Source organism: Helicoverpa armigera, chromosome 23 (genome assembly GCF_030705265.1).
Source record: "Helicoverpa armigera isolate CAAS_96S chromosome 23, ASM3070526v1, whole genome shotgun sequence".
NCBI lineage: Eukaryota > Metazoa > Arthropoda > Insecta > Lepidoptera > Noctuidae > Helicoverpa > Helicoverpa armigera.
Genome location: NC_087142.1, coordinates 1,104,000 through 1,119,293, shown reverse-complemented (window position 1 = coordinate 1,119,293; position 15,294 = coordinate 1,104,000). Strand labels below are relative to the sequence as shown.

Here is a 15,294-nt window from a genome sequence, read left to right as displayed (position 1 = left end):
ATACTTAATACCGTATCAAGCCACCGTATTGGCAAACAGTCACGATTTGGCACTAAAACACTAAAACTGAATGAATCAACCTACTCACGAATATAAACTGACAGTTTAGAGCTATTGTCTTTACTTTATAATTAAATCGATATAATCTTGCGTGTGCGCAACGGTAAATAATGTATATGTTTCATAATGGATCGTAAATATTGTCTAATTGTTGAATAACTTACTTAATATTAAATAAAATGATAAACATCTATTTTTTTAATTATTAGTTTCGTGGTTAATGTGGTTTTTCCTATATGATTACACACCCTATACCTTTCCCTTAGCGGCAATTCATAAGCATATTTAGATTTCCAACAAAAAATAAGCTATCATAGCATATTTACAACAGGCAAAAGAAAAAAAAAACAGCAACTTACGCCTATATTCAATAGTGATGTGTTTTAAATATATCGATAAATGCAATTTTCCAGTTAAGATAACATCTAATATTATGCTAACTGCCTGATATGAAACTAGAAACTGGTTGCTAGATTATATGCATAGCACCGAGCAGCCGAGATAAGATTCTGTAATGTTGACACTAAATACACAATTAAATTAGATATACTATTTCCTAAGTCCTACAACATCCTTCGCTGTTCTATCTGTTTTATAGCAATGTTTGGTTTTAAGTAACTTTATTTATACTCTTCGTTCTTATAGGGATCCAGGTCCAAGCCCCAGTGACTATTTTATATAATTTCTAACAACATCTATCGAAGTAACAAGCAATACTTTAACTTATGCTCTTTCTAAACTTCTTCTTTAGGCAGGAGGAAGTAACTAAATCAAATTGTTTCCTGGGCAGTCTTTTTCTAAATCAAAGACAATGCCAGCTTGGTGTTAAATCAGTAAGTATTTTCGTCTGCGACAAACAAAGCATTTTCAATTCGTTTAATTTATTTTGTTTATTTAAAACAGTTTTTTCGAGCAACAAGACTCAATTAATACTTACCCAATTGAATTTCCATATTCCCAAGGGAAGGGATCATGATATTGAACGACATGCGGGTCTGACTAAGCTATCTGTCCATCTAATGGCTGATGTTGACGGCGATTGACTCAAGTACCTTTGTCCATTGATAGTTTTGGACTTGGAACCCAATAAATTAATTAATAAATATCAAAGTTATCGCAAAAACAATATTACACAGTTCAAGTTTTGAAGGGTAACAAAATAGGAATGATTAATGATTTGTCAGTTAAAAGACATACTATACATAGATGGAATCGTGACCTAATACTAGCAAGCTATAAAATTGCAACCTACGTTTTGAAATCTAATGAAACTCATAAAAAGTCGATATCATCAAAATCAAATGACTCTCACACAACGCAACCACACATGCAACATCGATATATTACAAAATTATCCACGGTAAATGTCAGTTCAGTAACCAATTCCAATATTTAATCTATTTGTGGATTTGCTTACTAAAGATAGAAATTCCACATTACTTGTACAAAGCTAACGTCAAAATTCTATCCCTAGCATGCTTGGCAGTCGTTACGGGTACTCAGAAGCCAGAACGTCTGACACCAGTCTAGCCAAGGGGTATTGGGTTGCCCGGGTAACTGGGTTGAGGGGGTCAGATAGGGCAGTCGCTCCTTGTAAAGCACTAGTACTCAACTACATCCGGTTAGACTAGAAGCCGACCCCAACATAGTTGGGAAAAAGGCTCGGAGGATGATAAGCGGACCAAGAGATAGATAAAATATCGGGACGGTTTTAAATGTCTTTCGATAAGAAAATCAATTACGACAGCCGCTGTCATAAACAGTATGATTGTATAATTACTTGTGCTTTCTCATTGCAAATAGCTAATAAACTCCTTTGATGTAAGAACTTCAGTATCTTTACGAGCGCGTTTTGTCGCTAATGTCTTTTATATATCGATAAATACGATAGATTTTAATTGCACGCAGTTTAATAAATACTGTACGTATTCTAATGTGTGTTGGTATGATATTCATTATAGAAGTAATTAAAATTACAAATACTGACGCTAGACTGGAAATAAGGGGACTTCAATATAAAGAACTCGGTGTTTCTTTGTAGGCTAGTTAGATTAGCGAGGATATAATTTTATATTATTGGTATAATTTAGGAAAAAACTTTGAGATAGGTATACCTATAGAGTCTAGACGTCTAGACTAGATAACGGACTTCAATCAGGATAATCATTACATCAGTCTTACTTAATTTCATGTCTATCTCATAAATAATATAATCTACTGATGGGTTAAGCCCTTTCTGAATATATTTTTTCCTGTATTTTTTTTTTCAACACAAAATTCTGAAGGAAAAAATGCCATCCAAGATTAGATAAACTTATCGATAATTTTTAACCGACTTCCCAGAAAGAAGAAGGTTCTCAATTCGGATGTTTATATTTGCAAATGCATTGGTACTTATATGATTTCTTTTCCTTTACTTTTATCGATACTTTTGTAAAGTTTTTCCCATACCTATTTAGATGAATGTTTAAATAACTCTGCAGTAATTATGTGTGCGGTTATTTCGCTCTATTGTGTCGAGGGGCCCGGCACATCCGCTGTTAAACAAAATATTTCACATAGTAGAACATGTTAATATGTACTTGTTGCTTAGTGGTAATTTATGTTAAGAATAACTTGCTGTTCAAGTATCTTATGGACCAAAAGGGTAATAAGGGTAAATATACAAAATAATAGTTGAGTTTTCACAGATCTACAAGTCTGATGAAAAAGCCACCAAAAATATACAAATAAAAAAATCTTAAAAAGAAGCATCCTATAATCCGAACATAAAATTACCTGTCCAAAACAAACACATACAAAACCCTACATAATTCTAACACAACAAACTTTACAGTACCTACATTATTTATACAGTACAAAGATTATTTATTCACGACATCTTAATAAACAATGCAACTGGAACGAATGATAATATTCGTCCTTACGTGATTCACAGTTGCTATATATAGCCGGCCCTTGTTGCCTCGACAAATATCTGATAATACACATTGCTACTGAAATAGAATATTTGTACTACGTAGGGTGGCCATGTGTTGGGAAAAAAGGGTGACGTTCCTGGTGTATGTTACATTGAGGTGATGAAAAAATGGGGTATACTTGAAATGCTTGAGGCACATGTGTTTTAAAATTATGGTGTTGAAAGATGAGTTCAGTGTCTAGTAACGGTAATATAAGGCTAAGAATGGAATTTAGACAATATAACACTAATATTTTGGAAAGAAATAAATAGTTTTGGAGTAAGGTCTTATAGGACTTGTCGAGGTAAAAATTGCTTTTTTTATTCTAACTTTGCAGGGAAGCTTGTAGATGTCCGAAAATTGATATTATTAATACCCAGGAAAAAACAAAAAATGGTCCAGCACAGTCTTCGGAAATTCGACTATCTTGGTTACGCTACAACAAACTGATTTTAAAATAAAGATAAAAGATCCGCATTTCTTATCATCGTTCAAATTGTAACGTTTGATTGTAGCCGACTTCTGAAAATGATCCAAGGACACTCTTGTATGTAAGTAAATATGTTTATGTATCATCTGTTGACATCAAATCCTATTCAGATATAAATAACATTTTCTAGGTAATGTCGAACTAAAAATAAACAGGTAAAAATAAACTGTAAACTGTTGTAAGTTGATATTTATTTGCGTAATGTTTTAGTATGTTATTGTTTTCTATATCTAGTCTTTGAGATATAGGTAATAAAAGAGGTAATATAAATAAATAATTGATAGAACATCCGGTTTATGTGATTAGAACTGAATTATTATGTCCTTTATTGTAAAGGTTAGTGTGGCTTTAATTAATCTAATTCAGACAACTGAAAATCGGGATTTAGAAAACATAAGATATCATGCTGACTTCTTTACTGCCGTTTTCTTTACTGCCGTTGTCAATATTCAATCCTAGTTTTCTTTAAAATCACGACCACAACCACAACCCAACCAACGTGACTGGTACTAGAAGTGTGGCCACGTGACAACACTTCGTGCCTGTCAAGTCGCGGCAAATGTGTTGGACAAATACCTCTTCACAAATAATACTACGTTGTAATCTCTCATTAGTACCCAGAACTGGTACCACAGTCTTATGAATTAACAAAGATTTTTACAACAGGAATAATAGTTGCTGTATGTTGCCCCATTAGTACCAGTGGTCGAAAGTACATACTTTGCAGGGCTCCCGGGTTCGATTCCTAGGACAGGCCGAAACAGCTTAAAGGGTTTTAGAATCTTTCATAAAACAGATTTACACTCAATCGCCAGCAGCCCAGCAGTCGAACGAGAAAAAGGCTGTTACCTACTTTTTTTAACATAGAGCAGTCCAGACACTGTCCCTCTTATTATAAAACGCGGTATCAAATAAGTATCGGCTTTTGTACTACCTTTAATCCACCTTTAAGTACGACCTTGAAAAAACGTTATTACAAAACGCAGTTTATCGCAAGTCCTATTACTATCTGTAGTACAAAAGATAAACCATCGAGCCCCCTAGTTTAAAGGCTCGAGCCGAGCGTAGCGTAGTCACGCGCGTAGTTGGTAACCATGAGTTGTAATGTATGGAAATGTAGCCACACCGCTTGCGTAACGTAGACACGCGCGTCGTTACGCAAGCGGTGTGGCCTGTCTCATACATTTCCATACATTACAACTCATGGTTACGCCGTAACTACGCGCGTGACTACGCGCGTGGTTACGCATACGCATCCGGTCTGCTCGAGCCTTAACTGCAGTACTTAGTCGACAAACGTCAAATTCCGACATTATTTACTTTTGAGGTTATTTGTTTTGTGATGAATAAAACGAAAGTGGATATAAATATGTGTGATTTGGAATACTTGGATGTGTTAGAATATTATTGAGAGTGTCCGGGGACCCAACAGAATGCGTCATCGACAAAATCTCTTCAAATTACCTGACGACAATTTTCGATATAAATATCGATTTACGTTTTTCGAAATAATAGTCAATTGAATGCATGATGATAATCCAGGATGATCCTATGATGCTCAACTGGGGTCGCCATAAAGTAAGTAGCCTTTACAGTGCAAGTAGGTTGCCAAAACATCCTAATTAATTGTATAAGAGACAAAGTTTTTATTATGGATGTTTGTTTATGTTCCACGCATAAACTACCACATAGATTTTGATGAAACTCCAAAAATATATCAGATTATCATACAGTCTACTGTTTATTTACAGATTCAAGACTATTTTGGCGTTTTGCACGCCGTATCTCTGCCAGTAATATGCAATGTTTGTAAAAGACTGGAAGCTTGCTAAAATGTACAAAAATGCCTAGATGAGAAAGGGAACAAGATTGTGTGATGAAGAACAGTGTCCAACATGTATCAGTGCATTTGACTGTATAAATAGACATCGGAATAAAATATAATTTTCTACTTTTATGTTGTTTCAAATGTTTCATTTTCTTTTGGTAATTTAATGCACACGATATTCTGTGTGTAAGTTATTGTGCACTTAATATTGAAGAGGTTCTAATTAGATGCACAACGTCTTTTTTAATCATTTAAATCGGGATGAAAATAATCCAAATTATTTCTAACCTAAAAACAAAACATAACTCGGATACGCGCGCTGACGTTCCGTTATACGCGCAAACTCGATAGTTGTTTAAAAGAGAATAATTGGATCATGTATATCGTTAAAACATACTAGAAATATAAAATTGCCTTTAAATAATAAAAAGTAATATTTTCAACTGCAGAGATATTTTTTTATTATCATAGTTATTTATTTTTCATCAAAATAGATTTAACAAAATAATGTAAAAAGGAACGGCGCATAGAATTCGGAACGATTGAACGAATGATTTAAATATTTGTTGCTTATAATCTGTGGATATTATTTGAACCATAGACAAATCGAAGTACTAAACAGTCTTCTCTTAGTCTACGTTTTGTAATAAGGATGTAAAGACTATCGTAAGTACCGTAACAAACCAAGACGTCTTCAGTCTGGTTTAAACCACTACTTGCGGCAGTTTTTATAATAAGAGGGTGTAAGTTGGTAGTGTTACACGCGTACCTACCTAACTGGAAGGGCACGTAAAACCGACGTCTGTATATTACTACTCAGTAGCAATCGGTGGTTACATGCAATTCCAAGTTACTGAGGAAGATTTGAGAAAGCTTTGACACTACTCGTATAGATTATTTAACGGGTTTTCCCAATTTTCACAACTACAGTTGAATGTATGGTTCGGAATATTCCTTTGTACTTTAAACCGACTAAAAATAGCAACTGAAGTATGCAAGTCCTCGTTTATAAAACGCAGCAAATAATAAAGATTACGCTAAAGATAGGTCCTATCTATAAGTGTTGGAGCTGTCACTAAAAATATACCGTTAATCCCTTCATTGAACAATTTTACGGCCATTGATGAAAACATACGCGTGACTTGTGACGTCAAAAACCGTATTGGAAGTTGAAAAATTGTAGTTCAGAAGTTGAAAAGTATCGATGTTTCTGAACTTTGCCTACTCATTTGAATATCACACGTTATTTAGCTAGGTACTTAAATAACATTTTATTTTTTTATTTATTCATCAACAAATTCACATTTGTGTCCAACAGTGGGTTTAATAGTTGTGTTACAAGAATTATATTATAGGTGCCTAAACCCTTAAACTTAAAGTTTATATAGGACTTTGCTACAGGCTTAATCACATAACTAGCCCTCGTGTCAAGAGTTTTCTCAAATCCGCCTACGTGGAATTTACGACTGAAAATATGTCTTATCAAAATGCCTTAATTAATACATATTATACATCAGTATTAATCGTTGAAATAAAACTGAAATCTAGAATTTTCGATAAACCACAAACTACTGAAGTATCAGCTTCCGGAGTACAAAATTAAGGCGAGCCCTAGCACAGGAAATGTCATGTTTCTCAATGAACCGTATCGTAGTCGTCACAGCCGTATATCTATTGTTTTATCTATAAGCCTATAAGCCCCTAACACTCGTCTAATCCGTTCATTCACAAATATATTTTGTTTTTGACGTCTCATAGTAGTTTGTATGGCATAACAAATGACGTCAGGTGACGTTTCCCTAAACTTGAGATAGAAATTCAATGTAAAATATGACTACTTTTAAGTAAAAGGTCTATTTAACAATATTCTAAGATTTATTTATATGTGCGTCTACAAATTGTTTTTTGTTGCCGAATTAAAAAAACAACAAGGTTCAGGATATAATTCATAGTTTCAGAATATTTTATTCAGTGCGTTTAAAGAATTATAAAGAAAAAAACTGCATAACATTTATAAGTAGATGCCTTAAATTCCACTAAAATATACGTCATTGATTTTTCATTGCTTACAATGAAAAATTATTTTATTCTGTTTATTTATTTAAACGTGATTTGGGCGGTGTGCAGCGGGGAATTTTTATTACGAGTATCCATCAAACTAGTATTCAGTGTAATTTATTATACTTTGCGCTTTTAGGAATTTAGGTTAAAATTAAATGTGTGGAAAAATTCCATAAAATAATTTCTTAGTCGAAAGCTCAGTATTTTATATTACTTAAGGTTTTAAGTCACAACAAGTTTAACGCTTTGCTTTGAAAAAAAAACACATTTGACATGTTTCTTCAGATCTGTGTTTCCAGGTTATTTATTTTATCAAAACACATAAAAACTTAAAATATATTTAATGGCAATCGATTAAAACTACAGCAACTAACTTTTGATTGTAATTTTTTTCGACTGAACTTCATCAAATTCAACATTATAATTTCCATCAACACAAGCATTTGCTTTTGCTTCAAACTTAAAGCAATCCTGCGCAGACGCACCCAGAGCATCGTCAATTACGTCTAAATTAGCCGCGCGGGCGACTGACCGACACCGGCGCCGGCGCACATACCACATATGGCGATACAATTAGAAGGTTTGTGTTTGGCGTACCTATATGAGTTGTGGCATCTTTGTAAACTTAAGTATTGAATTGTGGGTGTCTTTGTCATTTCGTTGACTGTTTTTTTTTTTTGTTATTTGATTTAACCTCTTGTATGCCAGGGGCGCGAATCCACGCGACACACAATTGATTTTCTATTGCTCTCTAATTAGCGGCATGCAATCAGTTAAACCTCGAATATTCGAGGAAACTCTTACTACGAATTAGTCTCTGAAGATTCCATAGTAGCATGGACACAAAAGAAATCACATTTCTTTGTTGAAATTTTGTTCTAAAAGTCTTGGCAGGCAAAGCACAGTGAACATGGAATCACAGGGCTAGTAGATTGGACAGGCATAATTTCGTAACTCAAAAACATAGTCACTTCCTCGACATGATATCTTAAGAAAGGCCAGGCTCAGTCTTAAAGGCAGATAAAACATGTATAAAATAAAAAGTTGATGATAGGAAAACAGGTGTATTCAACATTTCTATCCCTGCGCTACCTATTGATTTTCATACACTATTACATTTAGCCCTGCTGTAAAACTCGTACAGTGCTTTTAAAATGCAAGCAAGTGTATGCAGTGCGTATCTGCGTTATTGTGCACTACAGTGTAACGGCGAATGTATTTAGATAGAACTGTATGTATGAGCATTCATCATCACGCGTTAAATATAATCGAGGGCATATTTGAGGCGACGCGATTTTGAACTTAGTTCAGTCTTAGTCGCGAAAACCCTTTGAAGGTCGAGCCTGAGCAAAACATTCACTTGAAATCCTGACTAGCAGTTTGTCATATATCCACAATTAAGCATTTTTCTTTTGGAGAAATTTTAAACTGGAAGCAACCGCCACTTCAGAATTATCAAGCATAGCATTAACAACTTATCTAGGAAAATATTCTTACACACGCTACTATAATAATTATAAAAAAATGCTCATATGATTATACCCACTACAATAAACGTGCTACAAATACCTATAGCAACAGTAGTAAGTCGTAACTATGCGCCCACACGTTAGATAAGCCAAGAATGTCCGCTATGAATGGACACCCATTCATAGAATCAGACGACATTACTCAAGAATGCATTGATTCTTTACTAATAATTCTACTCGGAAACGAATAATCGATAACGCTAATCGATTTATTGCTATCGGAATTATTGAATAGAGGAATTTCTGATATTTTTATAAGTTAGTTTGATAGTGGTGTATATTTTTGGATATGTTAAAGCCATTTAAGCTTATTGATGTCATCGATGATAAAATCCGGCTGATACAAGTTAAATCCTTTTCATCCTCGTGCCTTATTATCTATATTTCAACATGTCCTTATAAATTGCGACAAGTGAATATAAAAAAAGTGAAAATCGAACCACATGACCCACAGGTGCCTAAGGCTGTGAAATTGTTAGTTTTTTAGTTTCCCGATTACCAAAAAAGGGCCATAAGGGTTTTTAAATAATATTAATATAATATAACCACCATAAAATCCGTAAAAGTAGTTTTATTTAAATGTCTAATATTCGCGTAAGCGTCAGAAATCAATAGGCCATAAGGTTTGTTTTATTTTCATAACTGCCAGTCCAGTGAAAAAAAATAACTTATTTTCTAATACAGAAATATAGAAAGACGTATATTAATAACTTCAGCTATTTTAGTAAGTGTGAACGTGTAAATAAACGTCGCCGGTGAAACTGGCGGCGCCAACGTGACAGGATGTCGTAAAATCATCAAATTGTTATTCAGACGTGATAACTAATTTAGACATTAACAGCGTATAGTTTTTTTTATATGTTGCTATGTTAGATGTAATAGCCAAATAATGTTGTACTATGTATTTGGTTACCAACTGCACTTTTGACATTAATCATTTCAGTTTTGGATACAACAGGCTTCATATTTCTTAGAAGCTCGTTACAGTAAAAAAAAATTAAAAAAAAAAAATGACACATAATTACATTGACGACAACATCCCGAACTGCTGAACCGAGTTTTCTGCATTCGATTCCCGGCCACAGTCAACATTGTGTGATGTTAAAATACTTACTTATTGCATTTATAAATATTTAGGTATGTAGTTTATCAGTTGTTAGCACCAATAACCCAAGCTAATCAATAGCTTGCCTTAAATGTGTGTGAAAAGGGGTCCCGATATCATTGCATTAAAATCAGTCTAAAACTTTCAATAAACACAGTTTTACGCGCGAAAATATTCTAGAACTCAAAAGTAGGTCACGTGGAAAATCCTAAAAGTAATAAAAGCCATATGCAAGACCTTATTTCTCAGGAATTATCCCGACTGCATTGATACAGTGCCAGCTTACGTCATATGTGACGTCACGGGTGCAAGGGTGCGATCAAATAGGTAATGTTAGCTTATGTAATGTTTATTGGTTATGGTTTTTATGTGAATTTTATAGGTCTATAATTTAGCCCTAAATTGTAGATACCTATGTAGTGTAAAGTTATGTATAATGTATACAGAAATTAAGTTTATAAGAATTGTTATATTGGGACTAAGGCTGTCTTTCCAAAGGGTAAGATTGCAGTTCTAAAATATTCCGTTTTTAGAATTTCTGAAAGAGTAATCAGTACCTAGCCTAAAATGTCTTGAGACCTAGAAGTTCGCTCCTTTTCTACAAGTATATTATCACCAGAGTATCGCTACTTACTGGTCAGAAAGTAATATTATAATTAGTTCCAAACATAACATCGGCTCGACATATACATAACGCAAGTCACATCACAGAAACCATTTTTTAAATATCTAAATTTGTAAGCGAGCCGCCATTAAGATTGACCGACATACCTGTGTATCCCTGAGGTCAGGCTCGCTGGCAGCGGCAGGCAACACGTCGGCCACTCGTGCGCCACACACGTCGCCCGCGCTAGCGCTGAGCGCGCGGCGTCGCTCCTCCTTCTGTCTCTCGCGCTCCTTGCCCGATAGAATGTGCTTCGTTTTTGATAGCAGGTTAAGAGGCTTCATTGATTTTCGGACCTGTAGGAAAAAATAAGAAGTTAGTGGAGGAGCTACTACTCTACTACTCTAATTTGCATAATTACAGTAGTTATAAGTAACTAATGTCAATACGAAAGATTGCTATGCTAGACTACATTAGCAAAATTCAATACTTTCTAATTAAAGGTGTGAAATAACATGGATGATTTTACAATCGAAAATGAAATAAAATAGGGTATGTGGCGCCATCTATGTTTTTACGATAGAATTAGGATATTATTGCGCGAACAGCAACGGCTTCAATTTGTAAGTACATAGTGCTATCTATCGATATCTACTTGCAGTATTTTTTAAATAACTTTACGGAGTTAATATATAAGCTAAGGTGTATAAGGGAACCGACCGCGTTGTGGGGCTCTAGTTTTGTTCCCAGTGGATATGAGGAACTTTGATATGGCATAGCAGTTTATTTCAATCCTTCTACACAATACTGACCTTGCATTTAATACTAGACGGATGAACAAAATTATCATCATCCTTATCTCTGACCGGCGGCGGATCCCGTAAGCCCAACACCAGCATATCATCCAAGGAGGCCTGCATATGCCTTCTCCTCGAAGGTCTGGCTTCTTCATGAGACCTTGAAGAGTACACAGATACAGAGTCCATGCTTGCTTTACTGGTTCCACCAGATATAACAGTCACATTCTCCACAGACTCATTAGACTGCCAGTCGGGAGGCTGCCGAGGTCTTTCCTCATATATCTCCACAGAATTAAATGTTTCCGCTACTCTGTCAATTTCGAGATCCATGTCCAATTGCTGCGGAATAAATTCGTAGTGGTGACCTTCAGTTTCCGTGTACACTTGGTCATAGACCGCGCCGTTGACGTAACCTCTTGAACTGGAAGGAATGTTCCCATAAAGGTTGTTGTAGTTATAGTTGTCGTCCTCATTCCTGGGGCTGACATGACGAACAGTTTGAAGGTCATTCGCGTTTAGTATCACATCGTCCAAATTCAACGGCCTGCCCTGTCCTCCGAACCCGTCTACCACTGGTGTCGTGTTTGATAGGAAGGAACCATCAGCTTCGAAACTGCTGCACCCAACTAGCCCTATAGGTCTTCGAGGCATGTCTTGCCGAAATCTGTTTGGCGCCGGTTGTTGTCCAGCGAAATCAACGACTAAGATCCTGTCTGCTATGTTCCGACAGTCATTGTGAAAGCCTATGCCAGAGTCACTGTTACTAGAAGTTGTTGTCACCTCACTGTGGTTGCTTGGTTGAGGAGAGTTGGCCACGAAGTCTTGAGCTTCTATCCTCTCTTCGTGCCTACACGGACGCCTGTCTCGGGGCACTCGAAACACCGGTCTATTGCACCTTGAAAAGTTACCTAAAGCTGGACTGTCTCCTTTAATAGTAAGCTTAGAAATCTGCTGTAGGTTAGGGCTTGAGCAATCTTCTGCAGGCAAGGAGTACATGCCTCTAATAACACCAATAACATACTCCGCTGATGGAGGGAATTCCAAACATCTTTCCGCCACTGGGTCTCTAGTACACACGATTTGGAACTCTCTAGCTCTTGTAATATGAGCGTCATGTTCAGCCATGCGAGGGTCTACAGCGAAGACATGGCAACTGTGTGAGGCTTCAGCTTCTGAAGTTTCTGCTGACGTCACAAGGCCGAAGAATCTTCTATCAGCGTCAGAACCACAGCCGGCGTATACTATCCTCTCTCGTTGGTATTGGGCTAAGACCTGGCCCGTCGGACGTCGCAGGACGAGAGAATTTGGGAGGACAGAGAGTAGGACTGGTGCGGCAGGTCGTCTTTCTTGGCGGAGTTTCCTGACGGCGGTGCGCACGTTCCCCGGGGCGGCGTTGGGGGCTGCTTGTGGTGTTTCTATGGTGCCCAGATACCCGACCACAGCGCGGCACTCCAGCCTGGCTGCGTGGTTAGGGGTGAGCTGAGCTCGGCTCAGGTTCTGTAGGATCTCATTGACGCTTGATGTACTGGGTGCAGCGTGACAACCTGTAATCACAAGCGCAACCAGGTTAAAAGAAACTCATATATATGTAATCTGAGTACATTTCGCAAACATACTGTGATAATATTGTGATGTTATGTTTTTGCCGACAATTAAACATTTTAACAGATGCTAATATACTAATTGATTCAAAAAAAACAGTCTAGTACACACATGCTATGTTAATATTTCACAGGGTTAGCAGAAAGTAATGTTAAATATGTTATCTTACAGATATGCAACACAATAAAGTAATAAATAAAATAAGCATTAAATTAGTGCAAAAATGCTGTTATTGTATTATTGATAACATTGAAATGCAATAAAGTGTTGTAATAATGTGCAATAAAAACAGTAATGTCATATTAGTAGCCATTTCAAAGAATATTTATAATCTTACAAAACAAAGGCCCATTTTCACCAACAACATAAACTTCTGCTTTTCACACAACAACTGTTTAGTTTGAAAATTGAATGTCAAAATTTTATGTTTATGTTGAATGGTATATAAATTGAATGCTGTTAGGCCTAACAAGCCCTAATAAATTCAGAGATGTTTAAAAACTGTAGTCCAACAGAATTATAACACTGACTACTACTACGGTAGCAGATGCTCAGTGTCAACAAAGAAAATCGAGTTTTTTTATAAAGTTACTCCACCGACATTTTAATGAAATTATCTTGTAGCCACTAGTATGTATTGGGACTAGTCTATTCTTTAGATAGCAAGTAAACAATGATAAAGCAGAAACGATTTTTCGTAATCTAACCGTCTACAGTTGAACAAAATCAAAACAAAAATGGAGCTCTCAGTGGCGTGCACTTGGAGAGGCCTATGTCCAGCAGTGGACTGCGATAGGCTGATGATGATGAAAACAAAAATCAATTGAGTTATTAAATACACAAACAAGACACTTCTAAGTGAGAACACAAAGTAACAAAGTATTTAGTGCACAGTGCAGGCTACAACACAAAACATTGCCGGTGACATTACTTATAATGCACTCACATAGTTGTACACTCTTGTATGTCCATCTGTAAAAAGAGTAATCAAGATTTAAACTGGGAATATGGCTGGTAGCGGAATAGTGTATCTAGATTAGTACTAGCTATCAAGGTTTCATCCATGTCCCATAGCCGGCCAGTGATAAATAAATTGTATAGTAGTCCATAAAAGCCTATTTGAAATAAAAAAATACAGTAATATGTAGCAATTGGGCACTAGACTATTAGGTCATAATAAACAAACATCTAATTAGATAACTACTTTCTTAAATCACATCCAAAATTTAAGTTTATTTAAACTCAAATAAACAAAGAAAACATGAATGGTACTGCAGCATCTATCTATTCTAATTACTGCAGCCTGAACTACGCCCAAACTATGTCAATAGTCTCAAGCCTAGCTGACTCATGATTTGCATAACTTTTACTGCATATAAAGGTCAAGACTATAACTAAGTTTAGTAGAATATCACTTTAGAATATTCCATTGATGAGTGGAACTACATTTTGTTACACACCTGTCACCTTTTTAAAGCATTATTATAGATATTTTGTCAAGAAACTGACCACCATAACTCCCCAAGCAAAGATTTACTTATTTTATATCTTCTATCCTCTTATAGTTGATTTATATTTGTGTAAACAAAGTTACCTGGGTGGTGCAACATGGCTTGCGGCCTGCGGCGAGGCGGCGGGTGTCGCCTCCTTGTCCTAGCTCGTTCATCAGGCTCCGTGTCCTCAGTGTCGGTCGGCGGCGCTTCTCTAGGTGACACAGACAAAGCTATGGCCCCGGGGGCTGCTGCAACCATGCGAGCAACGGAGGCGTGGGGAGCTCTCGCCACACTGGCCCCGTCTACAGCCAGCAAGGCGTCCCCAGCGCGAAGGCCTGCGCGCTCGGCCGGCCCGCCAGCTGCCACCGCAGACACCACGCACGGCCGCTGCCCGGCTATCGTGAACCCAAAGCCCCCGGCACCGCGAGCCACAACAACACGCCGCTCAGCTGTCCGAGCCAGAGCCGCGCGACGACGTCTCCGTCGCTGCTGCTGAGGCACCATCACAATAACTTCACAAAACCACGGTTATTCACATAAACAAAAACATTTTTGGCTTCCTATTGATAAATACAAGACTAGAACTGAAGGAGAACACTAATCCTGTTCGTTACAAGTACAGTTTTATTTTAGAAAACTAGAAAAACGAGAAATAAGAAAGTTTCGAGGCCTTTTGTAACTGACATTTAGAAAGTTTGAACGCGTTCAAAAGTTTTGTCAAAAGTTCATAAGAAGTTGAGCTTTTTGTTATTCCATTAAAAC

The 15,294-nt window shown here is 36.6% G+C and overlaps 1 protein-coding gene and 1 long non-coding RNA gene across 2 annotated transcripts in view; one reads left to right on the top strand and one right to left on the bottom strand.

Annotated features, from left to right (window-relative positions):
• The window catches only part of LOC110376760 (regulator of G-protein signaling loco), a 97,716-nt gene extending 82,472 nt beyond the window's left edge, over positions 1–15,244 (bottom strand). The window contains 3 exon segments of the mRNA XM_021335346.3: positions 10,805–10,993; positions 11,450–12,981; positions 14,634–15,244. Coding sequence (XP_021191021.3) covers positions 10,805–10,993; positions 11,450–12,981; positions 14,634–15,036 — 2,124 coding nt within the window. The 5' untranslated portion in view covers positions 15,037–15,244.
• On the top strand, positions 4,793–5,465 carry LOC135118491 (uncharacterized). Its single transcript, XR_010277611.1, has 2 exons — positions 4,793–5,088; positions 5,262–5,465. It is a non-coding gene; the product is annotated as an uncharacterized LOC135118491 (long non-coding RNA).
• Positions 15,245–15,294: the final 50 nt, after the last annotated feature.